Source organism: Vulpes vulpes, chromosome 11 (assembly GCF_048418805.1).
Source record: "Vulpes vulpes isolate BD-2025 chromosome 11, VulVul3, whole genome shotgun sequence".
In the NCBI taxonomy this organism is placed as follows: domain Eukaryota; kingdom Metazoa; phylum Chordata; class Mammalia; order Carnivora; family Canidae; genus Vulpes; species Vulpes vulpes.
The window spans coordinates 42,941,231-42,962,552 of record NC_132790.1 but is presented as its reverse complement, the minus strand read 5'-3'; the positions used below and the strand labels follow the sequence as shown (position 1 = coordinate 42,962,552).

At 38.3% G+C, this 21,322-nt stretch overlaps 2 protein-coding genes and 2 non-coding genes across 27 annotated transcripts in view; 1 reads left to right on the top strand and 3 right to left on the bottom strand.

The window, feature by feature from the left end:
* CEP295 (centrosomal protein 295) overlaps positions 1–21,322 on the bottom strand; it is a 53,400-nt gene that overhangs the window by 222 nt on the left and 31,856 nt on the right. For 4 of the 10 annotated variants that reach the window (XM_025993213.2, XM_072726175.1, XM_025993216.2 and 1 more), the window contains 17 exons: positions 20,917–21,051; positions 20,122–20,219; positions 16,737–19,917; positions 15,306–15,474; positions 15,029–15,172; positions 10,855–11,007; positions 7,304–7,401; positions 6,690–6,792; positions 6,109–6,279; positions 5,167–5,306; positions 3,901–4,075; positions 2,674–3,296; positions 1,829–1,969; positions 647–719; positions 377–541; positions 189–294; positions 7–106 (listed from right to left, as the gene is read on the bottom strand). In XM_025993213.2, the coding sequence (XP_025848998.2) occupies positions 7–106; positions 189–294; positions 377–541; positions 647–719; positions 1,829–1,969; positions 2,674–3,296; positions 3,901–4,075; positions 5,167–5,306; positions 6,109–6,279; positions 6,690–6,792; positions 7,304–7,401; positions 10,855–11,007; positions 15,029–15,172; positions 15,306–15,474; positions 16,737–19,917; positions 20,122–20,219; positions 20,917–21,051 (5,775 nt within the window). Of the gene's footprint in view, positions 1–6; positions 107–188; positions 295–376; positions 542–646; positions 720–1,828; positions 1,970–2,673; positions 3,297–3,900; positions 4,076–5,166; positions 5,307–6,108; positions 6,280–6,689; positions 6,793–7,303; positions 7,402–10,854; positions 11,008–15,028; positions 15,173–15,305; positions 15,475–16,736; positions 19,918–20,121; positions 20,220–20,916; positions 21,052–21,322 lie in introns of those variants that run through there. The other 6 variants (XM_025993215.2, XM_072726174.1, XR_011995166.1 and 3 more) reach the window with 5 other exon arrangements.
* The window catches only part of TAF1D (TATA-box binding protein associated factor, RNA polymerase I subunit D), a 44,318-nt gene that overhangs the window by 10,463 nt on the left and 12,533 nt on the right, over positions 1–21,322 (top strand). For 6 of the 15 annotated variants that reach the window (XR_011995179.1, XR_011995182.1, XR_011995173.1 and 3 more), the window contains one exon: positions 5,576–8,193. The exons of 2 other annotated variants lie outside the window; for them this stretch is intronic. The gene's annotated coding sequence lies outside the window, so the exon portion shown is untranslated. Of the gene's footprint in view, positions 1–3,167; positions 3,536–5,575; positions 8,194–21,322 lie in introns of those variants that run through there. 7 more of the 15 variants (XR_011995193.1, XR_011995190.1, XR_011995172.1 and 4 more) reach the window with 3 other exon arrangements.
* LOC112915913 (small nucleolar RNA U2-30) lies at positions 6,876–6,945 on the bottom strand. The gene has a single exon (XR_003234200.1). It is a non-coding gene; the product is annotated as a small nucleolar RNA U2-30 (small nucleolar RNA).
* LOC112915914 (small nucleolar RNA U2-19) lies at positions 7,107–7,186 on the bottom strand. Its single transcript, XR_003234201.1, has one exon. It is a non-coding gene; the product is annotated as a small nucleolar RNA U2-19 (small nucleolar RNA).

Genomic DNA, 21,322 nt, shown 5'->3' with positions numbered 1-21,322 from the left:
GCTCACCTTATGAAATTCTTTTGCCCTTGCTCTGTTTTGGGCATATGCATCTTGCTTTGCTTTCTCTTCCCTTTGCTGTTTGACTTCAGCTAACTGACTGTATAATCTGTAAAAAGTTCACACAATTTAGGACACACACCTTAGGAATGTAAATTACTATTCATACACACATACACACACACCTCTACCTTAGGGCTCTTTGATGCATGAGGGCTTGTGCATTCTTTCTGTCTTCAGGAAGTGACACTCTAACCTTCATCTTATTCACACCCTTCAGGCGACTCACAGCTGAGCCTGAGCAGAGAACAAGGGACTTGGCAAACATTGCAATGCTACATTCTCTTGTGAGAACTGATGCAGGTGGTGTGAAACATACCTATAGGTTTCTCCTTAACTGTTTTGATTTGAGACTTTTCAGAAACACGAAATTTATTCTTTATTTCTTTCTGTCTCTGGGAGGATCTCTCCATAAATAGTTTTTTCCTCTTTAAAAATGCTTCTTGTAAGCTCCCAGGAAGAGCTGTGATGTTTGGAGGGGTTTCTGTTTTAAAAAAAAGATTTGGGCAACATGGACACTGGAGCTGAATAGGGAACTCCTGCTGGCCCCTCTGTTAACACTAAGCATCTCAAACTCCCAAAGGCATACCTGCACACAGGATTACTGGCTCTTCCACGTGGTGTTCTGATAAGTCTGGGTAATCTGAGGTTGCTGTACTCACCTAATTGCAAAAAAAATGGTAGATGAATTTAGCACTGTTCACCTCATTGAACAGAATCACAAGCATATGTTCTAGACCTTTAATAGTTTCGAACCCCTGGTTCCCTTTGGTAGACAAAGATGAGGTCTTAGGGGGAGGCAGAAAGAGGAATGCCTACTCTTAATCCCATGTCCAACAGACTTTAGCTCCTGTTCTGCTGCCTTCACTGCTTTGTGTGGTTTCTTACATCTAAACTGCAGAACTGAGTTTTCTGGCAAAGTTTTTAATAAATGGCTTTATTATTAAGATGCTTTACCTGAGCAGCCTACTCTAGCCAAAAGCTATTCTGCTCTACTTACTGATCGTGGAAATAAGTACTAGGTGTGAATTCTCTTCTTTCTAATCCAGCATCAAGTCCTGCCACAGGGACTTCTCTGTAAGAGGGAAAATTAATAGACAAATAGTTGGGTGATGACTTGAACTTTTTTAGTTTCCAGCTGCAGGTCTGTAATCAGTGGATTCATCTATTACAACCCAGAATCCTTACTAATTAGAATTCAATTTCCTGGAGAATTCCTTTCAAGGACTACCTTCTAAGAAATGAGATGAGCCTGCCAGGAATGGTTTGCTTACAGTGGGAAAAGTATAAGGAACCTGCATCTAACAGAACTTAAAAACTATTTTAGTGTTAGAAAGCTTTATAACTTGAAATAACATCCTCAATTTTTCAGGTAATAGCACTCCTTCCGTATCTCCCTCTGGTCCTTAACCTATCTTCCAGAGCTCTGCTGCCTTAGAACATTTTTGGAACAAATTCATCTTTTATTGAATCCATTCAGGAGTCCCTACACTTCCAAGTTCTAATAAGATGAGGTCTATAGCATCATAAGATAAATGTCTTTAGGACTATTATTAAGTGGCACAGAACAGTGCTATTGGGCAGTTTAAGAGCCTGTCCCTTTTTCTGTTCACTTTGTAGTTGATTGCATTTGCACCTAATTAGGGAAAGATACTGTCTGCAAGCAAGAATGTAAAAAACGCCATGTGGAAAAAACTTGTTTCCTTATTCTCAGCTATAGGTTGCTGTATAAATAAGGTGTGTTCATATTAAAGGGAGCTATAAAATTTACCTGAGAATTGCTTTTTGCCTCATTTCCTTCCTTTTCTTCAAGAGTTAAGTTTGCAAAATCCATTTCCGCAATACTGATATCACTGGTGCTTACTAATGTAAGCTCTGGTTCTTCCATTATACCATGGCCAGACTCTGTCTCCTGTGCAATAAAATTCAAAAGGAAACCGTATCCAAAAACAGCCTTAAGACATTAGAAATGTAAAAATACAGGTTACAGAGGAAGGTCTCTGTGAAGACCAAGGTGGTGCCTCCCCCACTCCCCTTTAATTAAGACTTTGGGGATAGGTGCAATGATTAATTGTATGAATAACTATTATAAGCCCAAATGCTTACTGTAGGGCTATGCAGATACTACAAATGCAGATTGGTGGGGCTCTGCAGAACCTGTGAGGGTAACCTATCTAATGAGAGCAGTAGCTGGTGGGCTGCAGCCACACAGAGGCCACTGCTGCAAACTACATTTTTAGAGGGAATTTAATTACTAAACAAAAACTGCAAAAAGGCCACCTCTGTGGCCTAGAGGTCACTCTTGTTGGTCTCAATATAATTTCTATCCTCTGTTTATCTGTGGAAGGGCAAACAATACTAGAAGGTAAAAAGCATATTCAGGCGACTAGTTGAAACCAAGCACGGTAATCCAATGCAGTACAAAGAGGCTGAAGCACAGGCCAAGCTGCTTGAAGATGGATGTGTCAACTGGGAGCAGACCTTTTGTTGGAGATTCCCAATGATTACAAGAGTGTCTCAGGAGTGTTAACAAGTTGCTTTATTGCTTCCCTTGAATTTTGTTTCAAAGGTCTTTCTTGGAAATGAATTTATTTACATACAACAGATTTCACTTACCCATACTGGAATAGAGCTCTGTAGTGATCCAGAACTTAAAGCAAGCTCTGATTGTGCTACTTGAGAAAGATTTTTGATTTTTGGAGTTTCTGCCTCAGTTGAGTTCTCAAAATATTTTTCATTCTGAATAGAATATGGTGCCTGGACTGAAGTTCCCATCTCCACTGTTCTGTAGGGAGAATCAATTTCTTCCACATGTGATTTTATATTTAAAACCTTACGGGTTTCATTTTTGCTCCCACTGAATCCCTGACTTTCTAACATTGTATCAATCCCTCTTTCTGATAGTTCTTCAAAACCCAGTCTTTCTTTTCTGCCTTCTGGTTGGGTTTTTATTGAGCACTCACTAGAGGTAGACCCACATGGAGTGCTATGCTGTTGACTTAAGGGAAGAAATACATTAACTTCATCAGAGGAACTGAAGACTGAATTCTGCACATTTCCTACAGAAGGCTGGAAATGAACACTTTTTTTCTTATTTTGCATTATTTCAGAGTAGTGATTTTCCATGCCTTGGGAAGAATCTCTTGCTTCAATGCTAAAAATAACTGGTAGATCAGCATGCTGACTCCCCTCCTGTGAAGAAAATTCTGGCAGAAGCTGTTGAAAAGATTGTTCAGATCCTGCAAGAAATAATCATAATTACAGGATGTGAAATCTGGATACAGATAAAATCTCTGATAGTTGACTAAATTGCAAGTAATGAAATAAGATTACTTCCTACAATTTGAGGAGTGAAAGCTGATGTATGTATACATGAATAAAAAACTAATAGGATGGGCACAGTGATTTTCAAATAACTACCGCTTCCACCATGTATCTTCTCCTAGTCTAATAAAGAAAATATGGTTATTAGATATGATGAGGATTCTTCCCTAAGAACTTTGATTTTAATAGACTTAAACTAAAATGTACATGTTTCGAAAAATTATGTACATATATGTGTGTATATATAAAATTTGTACAAGAAGTTTTAGAAGGATACTTAAAACTTAACCATAAGGGTTGAGGTAAGGAAGTTGAGTAACAAGAGGCAGCACTTTTGCTTTTTATTTTATCAAGTTCAGAACTGTAAGATGCAAACAGCATTATTATTTCTGTTATTGAGATGAATACACAGAGAAACAGAAGTTATAACACTGGAGATGGGTGAGGACAGGAGCAGAGACACACCAGGAGCTGCTAGGCACAATTTCCAAGGAAAATAGATTATAAACTTAATCATACCCTCAGTATTTTCTGCAGCAAAAATCTGAGCTGCAGCATGAGCCAAGTGAGGATCAGGCTGCTGGTTCAAGCTTATATTAGAAGAATTTAGGCTGGTTCTCCTCAGTGCTGTGAAGGAAACAGTACTTTTGGATGATAGAACAGCACGGTGGCTTTCACATGAAGAATCTGAGTTCTGATGGAAAAACAATAGAGAATATGGATTATGTATTATCAATTGAGTCAATAATCCTGTTCCTATGATACCTTAATAACCATATAACTTTCACAATAATTTGCTATTTAAACCCAATTCTTCCATTTCAGTTAATATGAAAGAGACTTAAAAAAATTATTTAGGGGTGTGGGTGGCTCATTTGGTTAAGTGTCTACCTTCAGCTCAGGTCATGATCCTGGGGTCCTGGGATCAAGGCATCAGACTCATTGCTCAGCAAGGAATGCCTTTCACTCTGCCCCTTCCCTTGGGCTCCTGCTCTCTCTCAAATAAATCTTTAAAAATATATAGATATAGATAGATAGATTTTATTATTTAGAAAACAAACTGCAAATTAATCAGATAGTTTAGAATATGAGGAGATCATTTTTGAAAAGTGGGAACTATTATGTATGACAGCCTGAGATGTTAGGCTATGGAAGCAGAAAGACCCAGGTTTGAATATCAGCTGCCTGACACAGGAAGAGGCTTTAAATTTCATAAAATTAATAATAATAAAAATGTTCTCAAGCCTTTTATGGATTATACTCCTTGTATACGGAGATACAATGAGCCTGTAAGCCGCTAGAGATATGGCTTACAGGATAAAATTCTAGTACAGCTGGTTTTCAATCTTGGTTCCACATTAGAATTGCTTGGGGAGCTTAAAAAAAATTCCTGATAACCTAGGCACTCCTAGAGACTTTGATTTTTTTTTTTTTTTTTAAGATTTTATTTATTTATTCGTTAGAGACAGAGAGAGAGAGAGAGGCAGAGACACAGGCAGAGGGAGAAGCAAGCTCCATGCAGGGAGCCCAACGTGGGACTCGATCTTGGGTCTCCAGCATCACACCCTGGGCTGAAGGCGGTGCTAAACCTTCTCGGACTGCCCAAGACTCTGATTTAACTGGCCTGGGTACAGCCTGGGCACAGCCTGGACATTTGGAGTTTTAAAAGCTTTCCACATGATTCTAATCAGCAGTGAAGGTTAAGAACCATTGTTCTGTTCTAACAGAAGGAAAGATAAAGTATTTTTGGAAATTCACAGCAGTGAAGCATCTACGTTAATATACCTGGTAAAAGTCTCTGCTGTCTTGAGAAATCCCAGAGTATGATGATGATATGTCAAAATCTGGATGTGGTTCTAAGGGTTTAAATAGCTGACGATGCAAATTTGGAAAAGTGTGTTCCAATTCTGGAAAGTCAAGGTCAACTGTTGTAATTTTGAGAAAAAGAAAAAATTTAATTTTAGGTAACTGCAATTTAACAAAATTACTTCTATATTTTCACTGCCAGCAGATCCTTTCAATTAAGTCCTATCATTACACCCCACATACAAAAAATGAGGCTGCTCTCAGTGACCAAAACCTTTGACAAAGTTTCCATTTTTACTAGCTCCAAAGTCTTATGAGATTAATTAGAAGAAGCCATATGATCACTGCTTTGCTATAAGCTTTGTTATTCTTACTTATTTCATTTTAGGATCAATGATTTCAGAGGAGAAAAAAAGAAGAAAAGTCCACTGTATAGGACGTTATAATGGGCCAGGAATTGTGCTTCATGTGTATTATCTCATTTAATCTCCAACATCCCCCTTTTAACAGAAGATGGAGTAAGTAACCTGCCCATGGTCTCACAGCTAATCAATGATCAAACTAGGGCCTCAAGGTCTGACCTGTGAACTCTTATTCACTATTGGCAATACTGCCTTAGTTGTCAGAGTTAAGTTTGCACTGGTAGAGGAAGATTTTCTCATCTCTTCTACAGGTTCTTCAGTCTAATTGGTTCCAGATCCCCTCTCTCACAAATGCCCTCAACTGTCTTCCACTTTCTATGTCATAATTGCTGCAACAGTCCATAAAAACACGAAGCTCAAACACTCTTTAGAACTAAAAGGATGGAAAGTTATACAAAAGTACTGTTCAAAATAATTTTAGCCCACAGGTCTGTTTTTTCAGTCATCAAAGTTGCTTCATTTATGTGCTTGTCCATCATCTGCTGCATGTGTGTCTTACCAGATATAAATTTTTCCAATGCAGGCAGCACAGGTTGATGAACTTCTCCAGAGTCCTGCCGTTGATAAATAACTTGTGATGAGGGAACTACAGAACTTAAAATATTGGTTTCCTTTTCTTTACCAGTGGCAGATTCTTGTTCCCTGTGGTCCACATGCTCTGAAAATGACCCTGAAAATTCAGTTTAATGAAAATACTTAATGGCTGGGCACAAGGTTCCTTAGAGACACAATGGCAGAGAGGCAGAGCCAAGATACACTGACGAGGGATCAGAGGAACTAAGAAATCTGCTCAGAAAGATTCCCACTGAATGGGAAAAGGTGACAATAGCAGATAATTTTCAAAATGTTGCTGGAGATCCACAGAGCATCCCTGTGGGTCTACAGGCCTGTGACGTCCAGTCATGTTTACGGAGTATCATATTGTCCACTATTCTCTCAGGCATGAACAGTTTATTTCTGAGATTTAAAGAAACAACTTTTCAGCATACTGTGACAAGCTCTCAGTGTTTGCTCACCACTGTATTGACCTCAGCTGATGCTGGCCTTTCAATTTATTTACAAGCATGCTGATGTTATTACCTGGATCTGTAAGGCTCAGATCTGTGTTCTCATAACTTAAAAAGCTTCCAGTAGAAATAGTTATTGACAATAATGGCTCATGATAAATCTCTTCTGTTTCAGCCTAAAAATGAAGAGGAACGTTACACCACAATGTAGAAATAGCTAGAAAAAACCCAAATCAGCGACGTTAGTAATGATTAACTCTGAGCTCAGATCAAGTGTAGAAACCTTCATAGTTGTAAAGATCAGTAGTAAAACCTTTTCATCATTGCTCAGAAATCTATACACAGATTCCCTCCCCACCCCCCAATCTCATTCATCAAGTCCTCAGTTATACACGGTCACCTTTAAACACACACACACACACACACACACGTACGTATACACATACACACCTCCGGACATAAGCCCTTATTGTTCTAAATTACTTTTGCTTCTCAGAACTAGAGAGATCATGCATCAGGTAGACTGGAAGGTCTTCTGATGCTCAGATTTGGCTATTTTCATCACTGATCCACTTCAATAAGAGCAGATCTCAGAGAACACAGACTTCAATATTTCACAACTTCTATAAACTAAAACATGAAACCAAACAGCTCTAACCATGGAGTACGCATTAAGACACTACTAACATTATCTGGCTTCACAGCTGGACTCAGATATGTATGTTCTTCCTCCACAGCATAACTTAATACAGCATGATTCTCAGCCACAGTCTCCTTGACCTTGACTGAAATTGGAGGGAGGAGGGAAGAGTTTAGATTATTACAAGTCAAATTCCTAGCACCAGAGGGTATCATTTCTATTTTCTTTCATATTTTGCTTTGTAGAATTGCATTATCCTAGACCAAAAAAGAAACAAAAACATTCATTTTATTATTCATTAAAATGTCCTAGTCAGCACAATATGCTTTTTCCTGGAAAAACTGTACTTATTACTCTACAAATAGAAAATTACCAGTATGATGGGAAATGCTTTTGCTATTAAGTGAAGCAAGAATATTCTATTAATACAATATGATCTCAAAGTTGAGAAAAATGCATATAAAAAAAGACCAAAAACCACAACAATAAAAAAATTATTTTGTCTCACTTAATACTAATTCAGGTATCTGAGTTAATTTTTCCCTTACTCCAAGAGCCAACATTTATGAGAAAGAAAGCTGGTCAAAGTGTATAGTTATCTGTGGCTCTGAGACAGAATAAAATTAAAACTGCCACCAAACATATAAACTAAAAACACATGTCTCATTATCACCATGACTTTATTAAGAGATATCACACACATTAGAAGTATGTTTTTTAAATGTTTTTGTAAGAAATGTTTTTTTCAAAGATAACCCAGGACACACACATCATGTACCTGTATTTATAAAATAATATCAATATTATGGATAATGAGGCAGAAATAAAAGTAATACTGAATATTATAATAAGTACAACTTGTTTTTAAACACTTTTTTTTTTTTACTATCTTCTTTTCATTAAAAATATATTATTCTGACCTGATATAACCAATAAACTGTTACTTGGTTTCTTCTATACATGCTAAAATTTTCAGTAAAGAAACTAAGATAAGGTGCAATTTTACAGTAGTTATTTTTTCTTAGGTAGTTCATTCCAAAAGCTAGTTGGGAGATAAGAAGCTAATCTGGGGTTTATCAATGCATAATCATAACTATACTGTTATCTGTAACAGATACCCTCCCAGGGGGAGGATTTGGGTAGAGTAAGAGGTGAAAAATAAAAATGAGAAAGGAGTAAGGTCAGAGTTATTTAAAACGTTGCAGAATTCAGTGGAGAGGTTGCTGAAGGAGAAACAAGTATCACCAGTATGAGATTACTGAAAAGGGGAAGCAGTGTCATGAAAGCAAAGCCTTGAACAGCCATCTTCCTATGATATTGAAGAATTTCCTGCTTTCCTTCAGAAGCAAAGCACCATTTCCTGCCTTCCTACAAAAGTAAAGGGTACAGAGCTTGAATTTAGTGATATAATCTTTATAAAGCTACTAAGAAATCAAGGTGAGGTAATGAGGACCTGAATAAAGAGGAAGGAAGGGAACAGAGAAGTAATAAAGCTGATACCCTCCTTTTAAATACAGAGATAATATGAATGTAGAGATGATTATAAGAAAGAGAAAAGCAGCCTGAGAGCTAGGAGCTGACCTGTCCTTGGTGTTCTCCCATTAAACATGAAAATTTCACAGAATACCAATACCTAAAAGGTTATTTTGTGACCATGATGGATCAAGATGGAAATCAGGCTACCAGTACTCATGTCTGATTGTAGACAAAACGATGAGTATTATCACAAAAATGACCAAGCATCTCCTTATCCTGGCCTGAACTGAGACAGAAAGTTTAATTTTTATATTTTTTTAATATGTCAAATATAATTAAGGATAATAATTTTCAAAAAAGATTATTTATTTGAGAGAAAGAGAAAGTGAGAGAGAATTCCAAGCAGGGAGTCCAATGCAGGGCTTGATCCCATGACCCCAAAATCATGACCTGAGCCCAAACCAAGAGTTGAATGCTTTATTTTTTATTTTATATTATTTTTTTTAAAAGATTTTATTTATTTATTCATGAGACACACACACACACACACACACACACACACACACACACAGAGGTTGAGAGAGAGAGGCAGAGATACAGGCAGAGGGAGAAGCAGGCTCCATGTAGGGAGCCTGACCTCGGACTCGATCCTGGGACTCCAGGATCACGCCCTGGGCTAAAGGCAGTGCTAAACCACTGAGCCACCTGGGCTGCCCCAAGAGTTGAATGCTTAACTGACTGTACCACCCAGGCACCCAAAGAATGATAATTTATAATAAAAGCAGTATGTACTCATTAGGATTTCAGAAAGCACCAAAAGGTAGAAAGAAGGAAAATTCCTTCTTTTCCTACCATTCATAACCAACCACTTATTGCACTTTGGTGTTTTTCTTGCCTTTTTTGGTAAGAGTAATGGCTGCTTCTTTACCAGTTATAGCTTTCATAAAGTTCACTCCGTTATTCCTATCTCCTGGATAATTCCAGTAATGGAACTGCCCCTGTTCCATTACTCATAAGCAATGCCCCACCTCCTTGAAGCCTCCCCCAAATCACCTAATACAAGCCCAAATCTTCTAATACCTGTACCAAGACACTTCAGAGCTCCCTGTCCCAAGCATTCTACCTCACTGCAACAAGTCAGAACACTCAGCTTTGTTCAACTATAGGTATGTTCCTATCCCCTTTGGCTAGTAGACAATGACAGGTAGAGTAAAAAGGAAATAAAGGTATTCATTGGCTAAATCTAAAAGAAAGTTAACAGTTTTATTTTAAAATGTTGGCTCTCTCATCTCTCATTCTATTGAACTATAGTGACAGCTAAAATAAAAAACTCTGGTTAGAAAAGATAACTACTTAAGATACCTTGGAACTAATGCGGCAGTATGAACTAGAACTACGCTTTGTAGGGTAAGCAATATTACACATATAAAACAGTTTTACACATGCAGAAATTCAAAGAGATTAAAAAATTAATACTGGTTGTGCTTGGGAGGCAGGATTAAGTGATTTAACATATTTTCCCTTATAACTCTTTTCCAAATATTTTAAACACAAAGCATGCCATTTAGAATGCCACAGAATATTTTAAAGATAATATTTAGTAGTATTAAATATGGACTGTTACAAATAGATTAAATATAAAATTTGTAGAGGTTGCCAACTAAAAACCTCATACCCTCCTATACTTCCTACTAGCATTTATTTAGTAAAATAATTTAAAACCAAATTACTAGTCTCTAAATAAATTACTAGTCTTCACTTACCTCATTCTACTATTTGTGTAAAGAAATACATGCTTTTTGGAAAAACAAACAAAACAAAACTCCAAAACAAAAAAACCTATAATACATGAACATATGAACGAGAAAGTGAAATCCAGACTCCAACAAAGGTACTGTACCTTTGGTGATTATCATTCCAGACAATTCTCAATGCATAAAGACAGTTTTACCCCCTTCATTTAAAAACAACAAAGGACTACACAGTATAGATATACTATAATGATTCTATTACCAACCATCACTAGAGTTATTCACCATTTCTTATTACAAATTACACTATAATAAATATCTTTTGTCTACATCTCCTTGCACACAGCAGTTCTACTTCCTATTTCTCTCACCTGCTTCATTGGGGTCATCACCACAGATGTTCTCCTGGGCAATTGGGTAAAGACAACCAAATGCAGCACAGTCCAGTGGGCTGTCAAAGAAACTTTGTTCTCGGCTTATTGAGACCCTGAGGGGGTCCCTGTCTTGATAAAAATCTGCTTTACCTGGGAGGAAGAAAAGATGGACTCATTAGATTTTCACTTATGTTTCTAGAGTTAGTTCAAATGAAAATAGCAATTTAGATCACAGGTAAAAATCTATGTAGCAAGAAAAATAATAACCACTTATCTTTCACTCAGGCCTTTAAATTATTTCATTTTGATTTTACTAACTTTTTAATGATAGTCCCACTTCCAACACCAAATAATACTTCAGTATTGACCAAGCACAGGAAAAAAATGCCTGGAGAATTCACTAACCATTAATAGTACTGTAAGGTATAATGTGTTCACACAATAAAGTAAAAAATAGCCAGAGCTAATCTGTGGTATAAGAAATCAAGGTAGAGGTTTATCCTGAGAGAATGGAGAGACAGGAATTAGGAGGACATGTCTGTGGAGTTCTCTAAGGTTTTAGTTCTTGACCCGAGTGGTGGCAACATGGGGATGGCTATTATAGTGGTAATCACTGAAATAGAACACTTAGGATTTGTGCACCTCTCTGAATGGTATACTTTGATACAAAAACAATAACAAGTAAGGAAACAGGAGAGTAGAAGATACCCCAGAAGCTAATCTACTGTGCAGAAAAACTTGGCAATTCAAATACCAGGTATTACATAAGGAAAGTGCGCAACAGGGAATTGAAAACAGGGAGAATGTTTAGAAATATGTACGTGGAACACATCCATCCCATCTCCAAAGGTCCCTGTCCCTCAACATCATCCCTACAGGATACTAAAGGTTTATTTATTCTCTGGAGAAATGGAACCTAATACACTCTGAAAATAGGGGGCTTGGAACTGAAAGGAAGCAAGGGTGGGAGGAAGTGAAAATGCCATAAGGAAATCAGGGGTTCTCAAGTCTGCACCTCAACATAGCAACAGCCAGACTTGGATCAAGCTTGGGAGGATCTTTTCTTAAAGAAACTAAACTGTGAACTGACTCAAGGAAAAGAATCCCAGATACGAAATGGAGGATACCCAATGAGAAACCCCCTTTCCTAATGAAATTCAGCAGGAAACAGGCCCTGCCCTTTACAGAATTTCTAATTCACCTTTAGCATCCCACTCAAATATGCAAGACATTAGAGAAATGCTCCTTAAAAATGGGAAACAAAAAAGGAACAAAAGAATTCAGACAAATGGAGAAATAAAGGAACCCAAACAATATATATATATATTCAGGGTAGGTAATATGTTGTATCTGTGAGACAACAGCAGGATGCTATGAAAAAGAAAAAGAAAAAAAAAAAAATCCCAAAACAGGAAAAGAGTAAGCTTTTAGAAAACACAATTTGATAGTCAAATTGAAAATGCATAAGTTAGAAAAAAATTGAGGAAATTCTTCCAGAATAAAAACCAAAAACAAAAGAAACTAGAGAAGAAAATGGGAGGATCAATATAGATCCGTGTCTTTTTTTTTTTTTTTTTAAGATTTTATTTATTTGAGAGAGAGGAGAGAAAATGAGCGGGGGGAGGGGCAGAGGGAGAACAAGAAGCAGACTCCCCACTGAGCAGGGAGCCCAACAGGGAGCTCCAACCCAGCACCCTGGGATCATGACCTGAGCTGAAGGCAGATGCTTTAACTGACTGGGCCACCAGGCTCCACCCAGCCACAGATCAGTGCCTTTCAACATGGCTGCCTAAGAAGTCTGTAGCCATTATTTTTGGTCTAAATGCCTCCTACCTCTATGAAATTTTAATAACCACAGATATACTGTTTATCTTTTTATGTATACCTGTGCTTTAATATAATAAAGACTTTTTCACCTCCCCAAGAACTGACATAGGTCCCCCAATTTTAACGGGAAGATGTTTCAGAGAAACTGGTGTGATCTCACCTTCTATTAGAGGTATGTGATAGAAGTATTAGTGTGAGAAAACATCCAACAGAAACTTTAAGCTAATAAAAAAAGGAGAGAATTTACTATAGAAAAGAAGTTTTATAAAACAGAAAGAATATTATAGTACACTAATTTTTTTTAGCAGTGAAAAATAATTACACATTAGCACGAGGGTAATTTAACTTGATTTTTTAAAACTCATTGCCAAGCACTACGGTAAATATAAGAAACACATAAAAGACTGAAAAGTGGCTGGTAAGGTTCAGGGGTAATGGGTGGGGAGGGGCAGGAATAACCTTTTAGCACTGTTTGTCTTTTAAAACTACTTGCCTGTAATATTTTGACTAAAAGTTTTACCCAACGTGTGATAAGGGCTAGGATAAAAGCTCCAAAGGCTCATGAGAGGGACACTTGATCATTCAGGCCATGTTCACCAGAAAAGGGACACTGAACCTCGCTCTTAAGATCATGAAAGGCCTGGAAGGTGAAGCTGGAGACTGAGACTTAATGCAGACTTATTCCTCGAATCAAAGAGAAGACCAATGAAGAGTCTCAAACAGGGAGATGCAAAGGAGATTAGGGAGATTACTCTGAATGTACCATGGAGAAATTAGAGTACAGCTAGACTAGAAGCAGGAAGACTTGGGAAGCTATAGTAGCCACTCGAGAGAGAAATGATAGCCTGCATTAATGAGTAGGAGTGGCAACAAGCAGATGCCAGAACTGAACAAGGAGAACTTAGAATTGGTGATTTTTATGGGGTGTCAGAGAGAGAAAGACAAGGGGAATGTCAAGATTTACATGTAATTGCTTGTCCCTGAAAAAAGGCTCAAGGATAAAGTGGTGGTGGTGAGCGAATATATAGCTTTTCCTTTTAGACAAGATGACATTTTTGCAATCTCAAACATGATTCGATAAATCATAGGAATCAATGCTGAGAATTTCCCAACGCATATTCTAAAGCAGGGAAAGGACTAATTCCCATACAGCTGTGGTTTGCCAAAAAATGCAAAATAGGAGAAAAGCTATCAAAGCTGAGTAATAAATAAAATTATTATAAACTCCATAAGATAAGAAAGGGGACTGATTCTTAAGAGTTACTCTGAATCTACCTTTCTTAATTTTTTCAGTCAGAAACAAAGGCACAATATTTTATGGCGAAAGACCAAAGCAGCTGTTAATAATACACTTCTAGATACCTTTCTAGTGACAAAACTAATTCTCCCCCTTAAAAACATTTGCTTTGGGGCAGCCCAGGTGGCTCAATGGTTTAGTGCCGCCTTCAGCCCAGGGCCTGATCCTGGAGACCTGGGATCAAGTCCCATGTCGGGCTCCTGCATGGATCCTGCTTCTCCCCCTGCCTGTGTCTCTGCCTATCTCTCTCTCTCTCTCTGTATCTCTCATGAATAAATACATAAAATCTTAAAAAAAATTGCTTTGATAAATTTGATGATTTACTTGAGTCTGAAACCTAAAAATAATTATGAAATTCAAATGGAGATATTTACTAAAGATCGCAGGGAAGAATTTTCCTAGATAAGTACATTCAGGGAGAAGTACAGAGAAGAAATATTCCTGCTTATAGCTATCCTTAAAGCATAATCATCCTATAAAAGATACAAGAGCAGTGAAGGTATTCAAGTTGAAAAGCAGGAAAGAAAATACAAAGTTCCTCCTAAAGAAACAGGTTTATTTGTAAATATTTTATTTATTAGAGAGAGAGAGAGTGTGTGTGTGTGTGTATGTGAACATGGTTGGGGAGGGCAGACAGGCAGCCTACAGAGAGTGTAGGAGAAGCAGGCTCCTTGCTGAGCAGAGAGCCTGCATGGGGCTGGATCCTGGGACTCCAGGCAGATGCTTAACCTACTGAGCCACCCAGGTGCCCCAAGAAACAGGTTTAGGAAGCAGATATGAAAGGAAGTAGAGGGAAGCAAAAGTGTCAGAAGCAGAGGATACTGAAGAACTTTTGTCTACAGGAAACAGGTTTTTACTATTTATGAGAAACTAGTTACCTAATGTCACATTTAAGTCCAAAGTTTAAATACTATTCATGTAAACCATTTTTTTCTTTCCTGAATACTCACAGCCTGTTTCTTCAGGACAAAAAATTTAACATCGTGAAAAAAATGTAGAAAAGTTACAAACTATTAAAAAATCCTATTTTATCAAACCATATATTACCTAGTACAGAAGTTCTGCCACTTGCTGGTGATTCTACCTCTGGTATAGCACTAAGTTCATGTTGGTTCAAGTCCAATCCACATTTAACTTTTGCTACAGGGGGCTTTGAGGATCTCCTGCCCAGTTCTTTGTCCAGAAGCTCGCCTATCAAGTCAGTGACAAAGTTAGGCATAGTACAAATCTGTTAACATACTACAAACTTTCCTCAGGCAGCAAGTTGTGGGAGGCGAAAGCAAAAAATAATCAGGATAGTTACAATAGTATGCAATTATCTTACCACTCTGCTTGGCACCACTCTCTCCTGAAAGCAGCTGATTATCACCAGAGTTGCTCCTACTTGCAGGACTAATGCTTCCCTGATCACCTTCTGCTAAGTCTTGGAGTTGAGGAAGCCACTCTCTGAGCTTCTGAGTTTCTATGTCATTTTCGACTGTGGGCTTACTTATCTGAAAAAGTGGACAATTAAGGGTGGGGATGGCATAGGACAAGGATCATGTGAAGAATTCATTAGATGTGTATTGCTCTTCTTAAATTAGAACCTCAACCAAATAAACAGTTCCATCAATCACACTATTACAACTTAGAGATTAAAAAATGAGAAATGCTTCTAATACTGAAAGTGATACTTCCATTGAAAAGTATAACCTTTCACAGGAATTAAACTTGAAAACTTAGCCTCCACTGTATCTTTTGGTAAGACATTACACTTGGGTACACCCCCTGTTTCCCCCGGCTTTTCTTTCCCCATTACTTTTCCATAAAAAGACCAGGAAATCCCTAGAACTTAAGTTCTCTGAGTTCAACTCAAGCTTCTCTTGAAAGCCAAAGGATTTACAGAATTTTATTTAGACTAAATCTGAGATTTAGGAAGTGGGCCTTTTAAAATAAAATGGACACATTCATATTCAGGAGAATATATGCCTCTCCCCTACAATGAAACCATGAATGTCAATGTGACTGAGCCAGAGTCTTCTTATCAATTCAGTAACAAACAGCAGGTCTAACTGCCCATCAATCTAAAATCATGCCAGTTGTTCAGAAAAGGTGGGTGATACTGTTACTTAAGGAAAAAGATGGGACTAATTTTGATTCAAATACAAACGTCAAGCAAGTGGTAACAGAAAGCACAAGATGTGCTATTTGCATAAAAGAAATTCTGCTAACTAGTCATTTGCAATTTCATTTTACGGTATGGTAAGCTCACAACCCCTTATAATAAAACTTCAAATGATAATCTATGTGGGTTTTTTTTTTTTTAAGATTTTATTTATTTATGAGAGAGAGAGAGAGAGAGAGAGAGAGAGAGGGAAGGAGGGAGAGAGAGAGTATGCACAAGCAGGCTACCCTGCTGAGCAGAGAGTCGATTTTGGGGCTCGACCCCAGGTCCCTGGGATCATGACTTGAGCCGAAGGAAGACACTTCATGGACTGAGCCACCCAGGTGCCTTGACAATCTACGTTTTCGATGGTGTTTGCATTTGGCTATGTCAAACTACTGCTCAAAATCAGTTGAGCTTCAAGCAAGTATTAACCTTATAAACACAAGGTAAGGCAGACCAATTTTTATATTTTAATTTCCATTATTTAAGGTAGAAAATTAAAGCAGTTAAGGTCAAACCACTTAGTCTCAATATTAAAAAAACATCTAGTTTGTCTGAGTCATGTTACCTCCATTATTTAATTCTTAGGTATTTAAATTTAACACATACCTGACTGGATTTAAAGAACTCTTTCAAAGTCTCTTGATGTTTCTGTATCTGCTGCTGTAGTGCTGCTTGTCTCTGTACAAGCAATTCTTCTTGGGCTTTCTGGCTATACTGCAGAACTTTCTTCTGTAGATCCAACTGCTTCTGAAGTTCTATATTATCTTGCTGAGTTAAGACAGGTTGTGAAAGACACAGGAGTCTATCTTGAAATTTGGGGATCCCAGAATTGCTTGAGGGAGCTGCATGTTCACTCTTAGATGAATACAATTCACAATTGTTTTTAGATTTAACTTCAGCAAAAGGCAGTGGAATAAATGAATGGTCTCTTTCCATGGGTAAGAACAAAGAGGGAATAGCATGCTCAGAAGATTCACTTTCAGTCAACTGTGTTTGTCTGTCTGACAGCAGTTCTTCCCCACTCTTCTCATTAGACTGTATCACTTCCCTCTGCAAATCCAATTGTGCTGTCAAAATATCTTGCTGAGGCAGAACAGTCTGTGATAAACTCGATAGTCTATTCTGGGATATTGGGGTCTCAGGATGACTCGAGGGAACAGTATTGTTACTTCTGGCTGCAAGAGGCTTTTGGATTCTTTCAGAGTCAGCAACAGGCAGTGCTACCTGGGATAATGATGAAGAGCCAGTCGGCTCAGATGATACCCTTTTCTCCAATTGACTTAGTCTTTGCATAATTAATTCTTCTTGGACTTCCTGTCTAGATCGAATAGTTTTCCTCTGTATCTCTAACTGCTGCTGAAGTACCTTCAAATCATCATGGTGAGGTTGGATAAAATGCTCAGAAGGTAACTCTTCCTCAAATTTATATTGGCTGGGCAAAACCAATTCTTTTTGGGTATTCTTGCCACACGGAAGGGCATTTTCTTTTGGATCCAAGTGTTCTTGTTGGAGTGCAATCAGGTAATCTCTTTGAGGTAAAACAGGCTGTGATAAACCTCTATCAGGTAATCTTGGTATCTCAGAATGTCTTGAGGAAGCTGTATTATCACTCTTAGTTGAACAAGGTTCTTGGATTCTTCCAGATTCACTAAGACGTAATGAAGCAAATGAATGCTGTACAACTGAGGGTAGGAAGGAAGAGGTGCCAACCTGCTCAGGAGATATTCCTTCCTTCCATTTGTGCAAAAGTAATTCCTCCTGAGCTTCTTGTCTAGATTGAATGATAGCTTCTCTCTGTGTAGCTAATCTTTCTCCAAGTGCCTTCAAATTGTCTTGTTGAGGCTGGATAAGTTGGGATAACCTCAAAAGCCTATCCTGCAACTGTGGGATCTGAAGATGGCTTTTACTATCACTCTCTGTTGAAAGAGGTTCCTGTGTTGTACCAGGTTCAGCAGAAGGGAACGAAGTAAATGAAGGCTGTCCTAACTGGGGTCCGAATGAGGAGTCAGTTTGTTCCGAAGATATATATCCTTGGGTGTTCTGGCTAACATGAAGGGCCGCCTTCACTCCGTCTGGCCATTCTTGGTGTCCCTCCAAGCTATCTTGTAGAGGTCGAGTATGTGGTGAAAATCCCAGAAGTCTTTCCTGAAATCTCAGGATCTTTAAATGGCTTAAGGGAACTGTACCATCACTGTTGACTGACATAAATTCCTGGCATCTTTCAGACTCAGCTACCTGGGACAGGGATAAAGAGGTGTCAGTCTGTTCAGGAGAAATTATTTTTTCTAATTCATGTTGTTGTTTGTGTACAAATTCCTGAGTTTCTTGTTCACCAAGCATTACCCTCTGCGTGTGTGACTGTTCTTGAAGTGTCAAATTTTCTTGCTGTGGCAGGTTATGCTGTGGAAAACTATGAGAAACATTCTGAAATGCCGGGGTTACTGGATGACTGGAGGGAGTAACACTCTCCTTTTCAGATAAATAAAAGTTCTGAATTCTTCTAGGCTCAGTTTTAGCAGGAGTTTGTGAAGCAACTAAACGCTGAGCAACCACTGGTGAAAATAACGAACTCCTCTGTCCAAACTTACCATTTCCCAAATCCCTTTGTCTATGCAAAAGCAATTCTGTCTTGGGTTCATGCCTAGCCTGAAGAGCATCCCTCTGTGTAGTCAGCTGTTCTTGGAGCAACTTCAAACTATCATGCAAAGGTAGGAAGTGCTGTAGGAAACTCAAAGACCCGTCCTGAGATTTTTGGTTTTCAGACTGGCTTGAGAGAAGTCCCTTCTCACTCTCGGATGAATACTGCTCCTGGATCTTTCCAGAATGAGTGCCAGCAGAATGTAGTGAAGTAAATAGGTGCTGAGCTACCTGAGAAGGGAGAGAAGGGGGTTCAGTCTGTCCAGACCCTATTCTTCTACCCAGTTCACTCTGTTTATGTACATGTAGTACTTCCTGGGCTTCTCGCCTAGCCTGAAGGCTATCCCTCTGAGTATTTAACTGTCCTTGGAGAAATGTAAAATTATCTTGCTGTGATAAGACCGGCTGTGAAAAACTCAAAAGCCTATCTGGAAGTTGTGGGACCCCAAGATGGCCTGCGGGAACTGCAGTATCACCCCTGGTTGGAGAAGATGCCTGGATTCTCCCTGATTCAGCTCTGGCAGAAGGCAGTGTAGCAAATGAATCCAGAGATCTTACTGGAAGGGATATAGAGAGGCCAGTCTGTCCTTCCAGTTCTTTCTGTTTGTACAAAAGCAATTGTTCCTGGGCTTCCAGTCTTGACTGAAGAACTTCCTTTTGTAGGTCTAACTGTTCTTGGAGAGCCTTCAAATTACCCTGCTGGGCTATAATATTCTCTGAAGATGGCAGGGACTTATCCTGCATTTGGCTGAATACAGAATGACTTACAGAAACGGTACTTTGCTTAGGCTGTTCCTGTGATTCCAAAGACTGCTTGGCTAAAACATCTGAAGTGATTAATGTGTCTGCTGTTGTTTCTGCCTGTCTTTGTGGAAAGAGACTCTGTCTTGGAACCTGAAAATAATCTGGTTCTAATTCGGAGATCTGTGAGGATGGTATAGGTTGATATTTATTAGGACTCAACTTGGGTCTCTGATCTTGATCCCAATGCTCTGATGTAACAGTGGGTCTTTCAGGTTTCCGTGGTAATACTGATATAAGAGAATCAGTTATTGATGAAGTAGCTAACACGGATGGGTACTTTCCTTTTAACATTGTCTGATATTCGAGTAATCGTTTCCTGGCTGTTTCAACAGATTGTCTATGAAACCTACCAAAAACAAACATAAAAAAAACTATTATTCTTTCTTGATGGAAAAAATGCCCTATATTCTCAAGTGTCTATGCATCAAAATTAACAAACAGCAATTTAGGACTGGCCATTATCATGATGCAAAAGGAACAACATTCATAGTGATTTCTGGAAGATGCAGTCACACTCTGTATCACATATAAATTATATCCTAGCAATTACCTGTTTTGTTGTAAAAGCTGATGTTGATAGTTACGAATCATCTGCCTATGATTCTCTTCATCAGAATTTATAGCGCATGGTCCTGGAGCAATACCAACCTAAAAGACAAAGCTACTAATTAAAAGGCAAATCCAGAAACAAGTACTAAAGTATTTTGTGCAAACTGAAGTTCTATAATTATAAACTTTTGTATAGCTTTATTTTTTTTACAAGAAAGACTGGTACTTCCATTATTCAGAAATGAAGTGATCAGGCAGCCCCGGTGGCTCAGCGGTTTAGTGCCGCCTTCAGCCCGGGGCGTGATCCTGGAGATCTGGGATTGAGTCCCACGTAAGGTCCCTGCATGGAACCTGCTTCTCCCTCTGCCTGTGTCTCTGCCTCTCTCTTCTTCTGTGTCTCTCATGAATAAATAAATAAATAATCTTAAAAAAAAAAAAAAGAAAAAAAGAAAAAGAAATGAAGTGATCTACCATTCTCCTTTAGTGCCAGGTCAAAGAGCTCAACATACACATGACATATAAATCACAGTCACATACACTGGCACCCTCCAGAAACTGAAAGATGAAAGCCATTAGATTTGTATAAGCTTATATATACATATAAGGTATATACATATACCTATATCTATCTATACAGATACACAGTGTTACAGTGTATCTATACAGATACACACATACAGAAAAAAATTACCAAAGAAAAATTAGAAATACATTTTACTTTCCTGAATGCTATGACTGCTCATATTTTCGTATCCCCCGACAATCTATGTAGGGATGAGATTTTTCCGTATCCTACCCCAGTCTGTTGCATTCTCCTTTTTTCTTCTTCCAGCTGAGCCCTGAAGCAATCAGTTTCTAATCGTAACTTCTGTTGTTCAATCTGTTCAAGTAACTCCAACTGCTTTTGCTTCTGCTCTTCTATTTCCATTATCTAAGTAAAAAAAAGTACTACCACTCTATTATCAGTAAAATACAAAGAAAAGTTTTTATGTATAACATTGAAAAGAAACAGATCTCCTCACCAAGAATGCCAGTTATCCGAGAAGGAGGTAGTAATGTTTTATGTTATTGCCACTACCAGAGGGAGGAAGAGGGTGAGATGGGAAAAGGGAAAGGAGAAAAAGGGGCAGAAGGGGAAGGAGAAAACAAACACTGCTTCTTGTGAGAGCACAGTGAAACCTTGCTCAGCACTGAAGACCCCC